Source organism: Puma concolor, chromosome B2 (assembly GCF_028749965.1).
Source record: "Puma concolor isolate L17-30 chromosome B2, mPumCon1.1.hap2, whole genome shotgun sequence".
In the NCBI taxonomy this organism is placed as follows: domain Eukaryota; kingdom Metazoa; phylum Chordata; class Mammalia; order Carnivora; family Felidae; genus Puma; species Puma concolor.
The window spans coordinates 96,071,956-96,084,178 of NC_141671.1; the positions used below are offsets into that span (position 1 = coordinate 96,071,956).

General features: G+C 36.4%; 1 protein-coding gene across 5 annotated transcripts in view; it reads right to left on the reverse strand.

Moving 5' to 3' along the window:
* HACE1 (HECT domain and ankyrin repeat containing E3 ubiquitin protein ligase 1) overlaps window positions 1-12,223 on the reverse strand; it is a 122,357-nt gene that overhangs the window by 6,720 nt on the left and 103,414 nt on the right. For 3 of the 5 annotated variants that reach the window (XM_025926119.2, XM_086707506.1, XM_025926118.2), the window contains 2 exons: window positions 7,731-7,829; window positions 7,372-7,442 (listed from right to left, as the gene is read on the reverse strand). In XM_025926119.2, the coding sequence (XP_025781904.1) occupies window positions 7,372-7,442; window positions 7,731-7,829 (170 nt within the window). Of the gene's footprint in view, window positions 1-1,031; window positions 1,156-7,371; window positions 7,443-7,730; window positions 7,830-12,223 lie in introns of all 5 variants that reach the window. The other 2 variants (XM_086707507.1, XR_015251439.1) reach the window with 2 other exon arrangements.

Consider the following 12,223-nt stretch of genomic DNA (forward strand, 5'->3'; position numbering starts at 1 on the left):
GAACAAATACTGTTAAAATGTCTACTCTACCCAAAGCAATCTTCCCAATTTAATGCAATGCAATCCCTATCGAAATACCACCAGCATTTTTCAGAGAGCTAGAACAAACAAAAATTTGTACGGAACCACAAAAGCCCCCGAATAGCCAAAGCAATCTTGAAAAAGTAAAGCAAAGCTGGAGACATCACAATTCCAGGCTGGCGCAAAAACAGATACATAGATCAATGGAATAGAATAGAAAACCCAGAAATTGACCCACAGCTTTATGCTCAACCAACCTTCAACAAAACAGGAAACAATATCCAATGGAAAAAAAGACAGTCTTTTCAATAAGTAGTGTTGGGAAAACTGGACAGCAACAAGCAGAAGAATGAAACTGGACCACTTTTTTACACCATATACAGAAATAAATTCAAAATGGATGAAAGACCTACATGTGAGACAGGAAACCATCAACTCCTAGAGGAGAACAGAGGTAGCAACCTCTTTGACATCAGCTGAGTAACTTCTTACTAGATGCATTGCTGGAGGCAAGGGAAACAAAAGCAAACATGAACTACTGGGACTTCAAGATAAAAAGCTTCCGCACAGTGAAAGAAACAATCAACAAAACTAAAAGGCAGCCTACAGAATGGGAGAAGATATTTGTAAATGGCATCTGATAAAGGTTAGTATCCAAAATCAATAAAGAACTTATCAAACCCAATACCCAAAAAACACTTAATCCAGTTAAGAAATGGGTAGAAGACATAAATAGATATTTTTTCAAAGAGAGCATACAGATGGCTAACATGAAACATGTTAAGACACATGAAAATATGTTCAACATCATTCATCATCAGGGAAATACACATCAAAACCACGATGAGGGGTAGCTGGGTGACTCAGTTAAGTGTCTCTTTTTTTAATGTTTATTTTTGAGACAGAGAGAGAGCCTGAAAGAGAAGGAGACAGAGGACCCAAAGCCGGCTCTGCGCTGACAGCAGAGAGCCCGTTGAGGGGCTCAAAATCATGAACCGTAAGATAATGACCTGAGTTGAAGTCGCTCAACCACCGACTGAGCCACCCAGGAGCCCCCTTAAGCATCTGACTCTTGATCTCAGCTCAGGTCTTGATCTCGGAGTCCTGAATTCAAGCCCATGCCCAGTGTGGCGCCTACTTACAAAAAAAAAAAAAAAAAAAAAAAAAAAAAGAAAGAAAGAAAGAAAAGAAAAAACCCATGATTAAGATACCACCTCACAACACCTGTCAGAATGGCTAAAATTAACACAGAAAACAACAGATGTTGGTGAGGGTGCGAAGAAATGGGATTGGTGGGAATGCAAACTGCAAATGCAGCCACTCTGGAAAACACTATGGAGTTTCCTCAAAAAGTTAAAAAGAGGGGGCACCTGGATGACTCAGTAGGTTAAGCATCTCATAGTTTGTGAGTTCTAGCCCTGCATCGAGCTCTGTGCTGACAGTATTGAGCTTGCTTGAGATTTTCTCTCTCTCTCTCTCTCTCTCTCTCTCTCTCTCTCTCTCTCTCCCTCTCTCATTGCTCCTCTCCTGCTTACACATGCATTCACTCTCTCTCTCTCTCAAAATAAATTAACTTAAAAAAAAAAAGAAAATAGTTGCATTAATTAAAAAAAAAAAAAGTTAAAAATAAAACTACCTTATGACCCAGCAACTGCACTACTAAGTATTTACCCAAAGGATACAAAAATACTGATTTGAAGGGGCACATGCACCCCAATGTTCATAGCTGCAGCATCAACAATAGCCAAATTATAGAGAGAGCCCAAATGTCCATCAGCTGATGAATGGATAAAGAAGATGTGGTATATATACAATAAATAATACTTAGCCATCAAAAAAGAATGAAATCTTGCCATTTGCAATGACATAAATGGAGCTAGAATAGAAAAAGGTAAGTACCATATGATTTCACTCTTCTGTGCAATTTATGAAATGAAACAGATAAACATAGGGTAAGGGGTCAAAAAAACGAGAGAGAAGCTAACCATAAGAGATTCTTAACTATAGAGAACAAATTGCGGGTTGATGGAGGGGAGGTGGCAGGTGATGGGCTAAATGGGTGATGGGCATTAAGGAAGGCACTTGTTCTGCTGAATACTGGGTGTTATATGTAAGTGAGGAATCACTAAATTCTACTCCTGAAATCAGTATTACACTATATATTACCTAACTTGAATTTACATAAAATTTTGAAAAAAATTTTTAAAAAAGTAAGTATACCACTTTACCAGCATAGGATGAGAAAATGAGACTTGACACAGTTTCTTACACAAATTAATACAAAGTATTTCAATATCAGAATAATCGAGCTAATGTTTTTCGTATCACTAAATTTTCAAAAATAAGCTTGAAAATCAGAAGATTCCCCAATTTTAAGATCTAAACTAAAACTACACTGTAAACTGATATTCACAAAAAATCTCTGAAACTTTACTCCTCTTCTTCTAAACTACAAACAAATATGACTGGGCAGCTTAAGCACGTATGAGAAAAATAAATGAAATGGTCTTTGAGTATTATGACACTTGGATTATACAATATAAAATTACAGTCAATGAAAATGACATAATACTTCTATTTTATACACAAATTATTAAGTCTGATTTTCATTATTCTTAAACAGTAAGAAACACAAGAGTAAGACATTTAATTAAGACAGTCTTATAGGCCAACAAAATAATGTTATACCATAAAAATATTTAAAAAAAATTTTTTAATGTTTATTTTTTTTATTTTTGAGGAAGAGAGAGAGAGACAGAGAGACAGGGCATGAGCATGGAAGGGGCAGTAGAGAGAGAGAGAGAGACACAGAATCGGAAGCAGGCTCCAGGTTCCGAGCTGTCAGCACAGAGCCTAATGCGAGCCTCGAACTCACAAACTGTGAGATCGTGACCTGAGCCGAAGTGGGATGTTCAACCAACTGAGCCACCCAGGTGCCCCACCATAAAAATATTAAAAATTATTTTGTACTGATTTTTGCTTCTAGTAATTGGAACGCATTTGACATTTCACTGAGGTTGCACTAAACTATACTATGTATGTAGAGAAAGAAATATATCTAAATATAAACAAATAGATAAGCAGAATTTTCAAAACACTGCTGAAGAAAAAAATATATACATATATGTACACACACACACACACAAAGTTTAGAATGGCAAATGCTATACCTATACTTGAGTCCAATATATAAGAAAATTCAGGTTTAAAAAAACTTAGAACTTAACTCAGCCTGAATTCAAAACAAGGACTCTATGTAGACAGTGTTGAAAGGTGGCTTCTTCAGCATGATGGTGAAGCTGAGCTCTCTGTTGTTCCCCTCAGCTTCTGTGGCTTCTATTTTTTACTCACATCCTTCAGTTCAAATGGATTCACATTTTTTACTCACATCCTCAGTTCAAATGGATTCACATGTTACACTTCATGACCAGTTAAATAATAAACAGTGCAATCCTTTTCAGTACTGCTAACAATGATTATGCTATTGAACTGGGATTATGCACTTTGACACCAAGTGGTTTTTATTCTACAAGAGCACAACTTAACAGATATTTTTAGTACCAGAAAACTTGAGTAAACTCTTATCTGCACTTTAAATCACACCAACCAAATCATGGTGTGTGTTTTGGGGAGAGGGGATGTAATAATAATTAAATAGTGCTTCAATATAAATCATTTTGAAAATAATAAGAGCTCTACCTCACAACATAAAACAAAGTCCAGATGATTTAAAAATTAGAATGTAAAATAAAAAGTTACAGAAAAAAATGCTGATAAACATATATATCAAATCTTGGGAGTGGGGAAGGATTTATAAAAACCAAAAGGAAAGGTATTGATAATGAACTTACAAAATTAATTTGATTTTATAAATGTTATAGAGTAAATTTATAACTTTTTTAAACTACATGGAAATCTGTATATTTACCTTTATGAAATTAAATGGCAAACAATAAACTGGAAAAAGTATTTGCAGCGTTGATGTCTCATATAAAGAACATTTAAAAATGAATTTTTCTTTTTTTTAAGTTTATTTATTTATTTTGAGAGAGAAAGAGCAAGCAGCAGAGGGGTGGGGGGGAAGGGGGAAGCAGAGAGAGAGAAGGCAAGGGCTAGGGTGAGGGAGAGAGGGAGAGAGGGGGAGAGAGAGAGAGAGAGAGAGAGAGAGAGAGAGAGAGAGAGAGAGAATCTCAAGCAGGTTCTGCGCTACGATCAAAGACCCTGATGTGGGCTTGAACTCATGAATGGCAAGATCATGACCTGAGCTGAAACCAAGTGTTGGACACTTAACCAACCGAGTCATCCAGGTGCCCCTAAAACTTAATTTTTGAAAACGACAATAGAATAATGCATACATTTAAGACAGGCAATTCACACAAAAATTACATAAATAAGGGGGTGCCTGGGTGGCTCAATTGTTGGTTAAGGGTCTGACTCTTGATTTCGGCCCAGATCATGGTCTCATGGTTTGTGAGTTCAAGCCCTGTGTCCTCTGCGCTGACAGCGTGGAGCCTGCTTGGGATTCTCTCTTTCCCTCTCTGCTCCTCCCCCACTTGCAGGCACATACACACACTCTCTCAAAATAAACATTTAAAAAAATTATATAAATAATAAATTATATGAAAACGGAAATTATTACACCCTGTATTGATGCAGTAAATGGAACAGACCCTCTCATCACCTGTTGATGTGAATGAATACTGATAACTTTTTGAAAGGTGAATGAACAATATGTATCAGGTTATAAAAATTTACATACTTTCATATCCGAAAATTTCCCTTCTAAGAATTTATTCTATATAAATAATCAAACTGGCCCACCAGTGTACAAGTGCAAGAATTCCTTATTTGTTCAGCATTATTCACAAGCAGGAAAATTACCAATTAAGGGAGGACAATACCAATTAAGGGAGGCCCATAAATTGGAGACGAGGTAGCCAGGAAAAAAATTAGATCCATAAATGGAACCATTAAAAAAAATTTTTTTAATGTTTATTTATTTTTGAGAGAGAGAGAGAGAGAGTGCATGCATGCAAGCAGGGGAGGTGCAGAGAGACGGAGACAGAAGTTCTAAAGCTGACAGCAGACAGCCCAATAGCTCAAACTCACAAACCAGGAGATCATGAAATGAGCTGAAGTCGGACGCTTAACCAACTGAGCCACCCAGCTGGTGGCTCCCAGAACAATTTTTAATAATATATTCTTAATTTCAAAAGTTACAAAAGAAGAACAATGTTTCAATGTTTTTAAAAAGTAAAAATTTATGTATGTGGGAAAATTTCTAGAATCCCAGATACTGATATTAGAGGTGACTTTTTTAAATTGAAATTGCCTAACCCTCCTACGTAGAATATAAAATTTTTAAAATTCTTTTTATTAAATTACTTTTTATTAAATCTTTGGGTATTCCTTGGCATTAAGAATTAAAAAAAAACCAACTTTTTTCTGTTTTCTTTCATATCTTAAGTCTATAATCTGTGAATATTCACGGTGTTTTTTAAAGATTTTATTTTTAAGTAATCTCGACACCCAACACAGGGCTCAAACTTACAACCCCGAGAACAAAAGTCATATGCTCTCCCAACTGAGCCAGCCAGGTGCCCTTGAATATTCATGTTTTATTTATCATTTAAAAATAGACATATAATGTGATTCCAACGATTTTTCTAATTATATAGTTAAAAGACTTAGAAAATAGGGGTGCCCGGGTGGCTCAGTTAGTTAAGTATCTGACTTCGGCTCAGGTCATGATTTTACCATTTGTGAGTTCGAGCCCAGTGTAGGACTCTGTGCTGACAGCTCAGAACCTGGAGCCTGCTTCAGATTCTGTGTCTCCCTCTCTCTCTGCCCCTCCCCTGCTCACGCTCTGTCTCTCACTCTCTCAAAAATAAACATTTAAAAAAATAAAAATAAACATTTCCAAAGACTTAGAAAATAAAGCAAAATGTTAATAGTATTATCTCTGAATAGTGGAATTACTTAATGGATTCTCATTTTCTTCTATCTATATTCTTCATTTTCCAGGGGCGCCTGGGTGGCGCAGTCGGTTAAGCGTCCGACTTCAGCCAGGTCACGATCTCGCGGTCCGTGAGTTCGAGCCCCGCGTCAGGCTCTGGGCTGATGGCTCAGAGCCTGGAGCCTGTTTCCAATTCTGTGTCTCCCTCTTTCTCTGCCCCTCCCCCGTTCATGCTCTGTCTCTCTCTATCCCCAAAATAAATAAAGGTTGAAAAAAAAAATTTATATTCTTCATTTTCCAAATTTTCTATAATGGTTATAGACTACTTTAAAAAAAAAAAAAACTAGTGGACTTTAAATTACGTGTATATTTCATAGAGACATATAATCACAATTATGTTTTTAAAACGGCAGAAAAAATAGAAGTAAATACATCAAATTGTTTATAGTAGTTATTGCTGGCAGGGAGTGGTTTTCCTTATTTGTTCTCATTTTATGTGTGTTCCAACTTTCTTAGAAGAACCATGTACATTTATAATGGAACAAATGAACAATGTTTCCAATAACAGGAGGGCACAGATGAAATGCTAAGATACCAAGAAGGAAAATCAGATTTTTTTAAAACACCTTTCAGAAATATAAATTAAAGGAGGTTAAAATCATCTAGTTTTCTAGTATCTATGATATTTAATCAGTCCAAAAGTAGACTTTTCAAAGAAGTGTGGTATCACAAATTATTTTTTAGGCCATGTGTCTTGAGACTTTAAAATTTGATAAGAAGTGTAGAAAAATTGCTGAGTGTGGGTATTACATATGTCAGGTGTATGTGTCTGTCTGTTGTCCAGCAACACACAAATATTAAAAATTTGGCACTGGGGCGCCTGGGTGGCGCAGTCGGTTAAGCGTCCGACTTCAACCAGGTCACGATCTCGCGGCCCGTGAGTTCCAGCCCGGCGTCAGGCTCTGGGCTGATGGCTCAGAGCCTGGAGCCTGCTTCCGATTCTGTGTCTCCCTCTCTCTCTGCCCCTCCCCCGTTCATGCTCTGTCTCTCTCTCTGTCCCAAAAATAAATAAAAAACGTTGAAAAAAAAAATTTAAAAATTTGGCACTATCATTGACTTACCTATGGAATGAAAAGATTACCAAATTATAAAATACAATATATATGCTGACAGTCCTGATTGGAACAGCTTATTTTTTATACAGTAAATAAACATTTATTGAGCACTAGTTTATGTTTTATCTTTAGTAGCTAAACAAATCTTTGTTTAATACTAAAAACAGGAAAGGGAGGTGGAAACTGACAATTCAAAGTAATAATGCATTTTTGTTGTTTAAGTAATTAAAATTGGAACACATTAAGTTCTTTCCACATTAGCATATAAACACTTCTTACCTGCCAGTAACAAACTGCAAGAGAAGAACTCTTTCCTCTGGAGTAATGTCTTCCACAACTTCCCAAAACCACTAACAACAACAATGACAAAAAAAAAAACGAACTCAAATTTCTGAGCAATTGTAGACTTCCTAATACCCGAGAAACATGCAATATTCATAAAGCATATTTTATTCTATGAAACTCATTTATCAAAAATGCTTTCATACAAAGCTTTCACATGCAATATCCCCATGAGAGGAGTTTAGGGAAAATTTTTACTTTGTTAATTAATGTAGGTTTTCATCCAATAGTGCTGTAAAGCTTATAAAATTAAATGGCAAAACTTAACTTCATTCTAGGCTCTAGAGAGATTTTACCTGAATAACTGGATCTTCTCTTTCATAGCCACTTGTGTATTCTGTATTTCTTATCCAATCGCTCACATCAATTTCTGGCATGCCAGAGAGCAGTAGTTCCTTTGGGGAAGAAGACAAGTATTTCATTAATCTTCATTAAGAAAAAAAGCTATTACATTTAAATAGTAAATTTGCCTTGATTAGAAACTAATCCCATGTAAAACTGATTTATTTTTGTGACAGTTTCTGCACATCATCAATAACAAGTACTACATGGGAGAGAATTCTTCATCCTGATACTCTCAAATACTGCTGAGATGTGGAAATGTCTCCACACCGATATCTCACTAAAACATAAGAAGCGATAAATCGATAAATACATGAACACATATGCAGCAAGTTTACATTTGCAACAATTTTATGAATGTTATTATCTTTGGTAAATATGCCTATGTTTATTTTATGAATTTGTTAAATTCTGAAGAGACCATACTCTCAACATGTAAGTGACAACAAAGCCCTGAATAAATTCTGGGTTAAGCAAAGGAAAAGATCATCAAGAAACTCTAATCACTATGAAAAAGGAGTAATATAAAAAAAGGAGGTATAACAAAAATAGTCATTATGTGGGAAAAAACAACAGATTTAGGTCTGTGAAGAACTCTATTTTGGAATGATTCAAACCCTTTAACGTAAGCATTCCCCAGGGTAAGGGAAAAAGCAATTTTCCTAATGACAGTCTTTTTTTTACATAAAGATCATCAAACAAAATATTAAGTAAATAAAAATGAAATGAAGAATGTCAAAAATATTTACCATTATGTTTTCTAAGAGAAAAAAGAACATGGAAAGAACTTGTCCATATGGCTCCATCAGCCCGTATCTCACAGTGGATGTATTTACATAGTCAGATAAGGCAGTGACTATACTACATTTAACTAAATACTGACAAGCCAAACAGCAGGGTTTGTTGTCACAGACATGGACAGAATGTGATTCAAAATCACATCTCCTAGAGCACACATCTGACTAGGAAAGAAGTGTGCTCTGAAGAAAATTAGTGAAGGTTAATATGAGATGGTATCTGACAACTCTTGGGAGTTTCTAAGATCTTTTCAGGGTCTGCAAGGTTCTCCCTTTTCCAACATATCTGAGGCCGGAATTTCTCCATACAGTTCAAGCAAACAACATATTACAATTGATTATATGCAGAAGCAGATATGAGAAAACCCAGTGTCTTCTACTAACCAGATAGTAAATAAACTTACAAAAACACAAAACAATGCCACTCTTCCCACTACTTTTTAAAATTTTTTTTATTTTTTCTTGTGAAATGCCCCTTCAATTTTTTTTATTAGAAAAATTATAACCATTGAGGGGCGCCTGGGTGGCTCAGTCGGTTGAGTGTCCGACTTCGGCTCAGGTCATGATCTCGCAATTAATGAGTTGGAGCCCTGCATCAGGCTCTGTGCTGACAGCTCCGAGCCTGGGGGCTGCTTCGGATTCCGTGTCTCCCTCTCTCTCTGCCCCTCGCCCACTCATGCTCTGTCTCTGTCTCAAAAATAAATAAACATTAAAAAAAATCACACTGAAAAGAGATCAAAACAAAATCCCTATGAATTCATCATCTAGCTTCAACAACCATCCAAACGTAACATAATTGTTTGCATCTCCACCCCCATGTTTGCTTATGCATTTTTATTTTTAATTTTTTTTTAACATTTATTTATTTTTGAGACAGAGAGAGACAGAGCATGAACGGGGGAGGGGCAGAGAGAGAGGGAGACACAGAATCGGAAGCATGCTCCAGGCTCTGAGTCATCAGCCCAGAGCCCGACGCGGGGCTCGAACTCACGGACCGCGAGATCGTGACCTGAGCTGAAGTCGGACGCCTAACCGACTGAGCCACCCAGGCGCCCCTGCTTATGCATTTTTAAAGAAATCCTAGGTGTTATGGCATTTCATTCCTAAGTATTTCATTATACATCTAAAACCACAATAGAATTTCCTTACCAAACCACATGGCAATGTTACGTAAAATACAATTAATCATGACTTCTTGAAACCATCTAATATTTGTTCATATAAATCCCCCTGACTACCTAGAAATGTCTTTTTATAATCAATTTCATTTATTTTTTTTAATATAATTTCTTGTCAAGTTAGCTAACATACAGTGTATACAGCATGCTCTTGGTTTTGGGGGTATCTTCCCACTATTTTTAACTTTATCCTGGAAAATGCAATTTTTAAAATATTATTTATGTTAATATGTAATGGATCATTATTTCTATATTAAGAAAATATTTTACATTTTTGTTTTCATTTCAAATATAATAAATATCAATTAATATAACCCACATAAACAAAACTTTTGTTGTAAGCGTGTCCTAAAACCAAAAAGTTTGAAAACTGCTGCTCTGGGATGTGTTTTAGTTCTCCTTTCCATAGTATTATAAAATACTTTTACTAGACGGACATTCTGGTTAGTCTCCATTTTAACAATCCAAATACATTCTCCACCTTTCTTTGTACTATTCTGTGCCCCTGGAGACCAATCCTTACAGACTGGTTCTCTTGCCTATCAGCTTTAGACTGGGTTCCATCCTTAGGAAACAGGCAGGAGTGTAGAGGTGAGGATATTTTCTGCTTCCACCTTGCTTCAGCCCATCTTTACGGTAGCCATGGACCCTCAATAATAGCTACTACCAGGTGGCCCTCACTGAGGACCAGGGTCCTCACATACAGTAGCCCCCCACTCTTACCCACAATTTCGCCTTCTATAGTCTCAGTTACCCATGGTCAACCGCAGTCCAGAACCAAATGACTCCCCTGACATCCTGTCAGAAAGTCAGTAGTAGCCTAACGCTACATCACAATGCCTACATCATTTACCTCACTTCATCTCATCACATGGGCATTTTATCTGACGTCATCACAAGAAAAAGGATGAGTACAGCACAAGAAGATATTTTGAGAGAGAGACCACATTCACATAATTTTTATTATAGTATATTGTTATTGTTGTTATAAATATTATTATATTATTATTCATTATTGCTGGTAATCCTTACTGTGTCTAATTTATAAATTAAACTTTATCTTACATATCGATAGATAGATAGATAGATAGATAGATAGATAGATTGATTGATTTAGGAAAAAAACATATTCTATACAAGATTTGGTTCTATCCAGTTTCAGGCATCTACTGGGGATGGTGGGACGGATTCCCTCTTGATAAGCGGGGACTACTATAATTCCTCCACCTGTCTCTTCAATTCTAAGGATGATAAGGCGATCCATGTTGCTAGTCTGTGGATGCCTCACCCTACTGCTATTATTCTTAATACTGCTGCACCTCTATAGTAGCCCTTTTGTTAAAGTTTCTATTTGAACCATCTGGGGAAATTCTGTCCCCTGGCAAGATCCTGATACAGATCTTGCCAAAAGGGAGTGGGGATGAATTTTACACATTTCATACAAGCCATGAGAGTTTAATCCTCTTCCCTTCTAGACTGAAGATAAGCATTTAATAATATCAAGTATGCTTTCATTATTAATTATGAATAAAAATGACTGGGACTGTATTCTCTCAAGAAATTTGAATCATTTCATGAATATATTATTATGACTTTTGTGAAGAAGATGAAAGATCTTTATTATCCCATTTAACACCTAGGCAAAAAAAAAAGTTATTACACTGACTAAAAACAAGTAGATAAAATGGTAATTCCACAATAAAAAGAAGCAAGAAGATTTCAAATCCCAATCAATAATTTATTGCTTTTTAAAAATATGACAGGGGTGCCTGGGTGGCTCAGTCAGTTAAACGTCCAACTCTTGGTTTCAGCTCTAGTCATGATCTCACAATTCATGGGTTCAAGTCCCACATGGGGCTGTGCCTGCTTAGGATTCTCTTCTCTCCCTTATTCTCTGTACCTCCCCTGCTCACTCACTCTCTCACAAAATAAACATTTTTTAAAAATGGGAAAATAAATGAATTAATCCACTGGAAATTGGTATAACACATATAGCCCATACCAATGGTCAGAGACTGAGTCATGCAAATGTTCACAGCCCATTAGCTTACCTAGTATTCACATGGTTCAATGTTTTAATATTCTGGTACCATCATGGATAAGCAGCACAGTATGAAAGGACAGTCCCTCAGATATTTGGTAGGAATCCCTCAACTGTTATTGTATTATAAGTGTATAAATGATAGCAGTGTTGTCACTATTTGTTTTTTAATGTTTGTTTATTTTTGAGAGAGAGAGAGCGTGAGTGGGGAAGGAGCAGAGAGAGAGGGAAACACAGAATCCATAGCAGGCTCCAGGCTCTGAGCTGTCAGAAAAAGCTCATGAACCACGAGACCATTACCTGAGCCAAAGTCAGACACTCAACCAACTGAGCCACCCAGGAGCCCCAGAGTTGTCACTATTTTTGAACCTGATAATCATCTCTTGACTTGGAACTGCATTCTGTCCACAGTGGATGAATACAACCTCAGT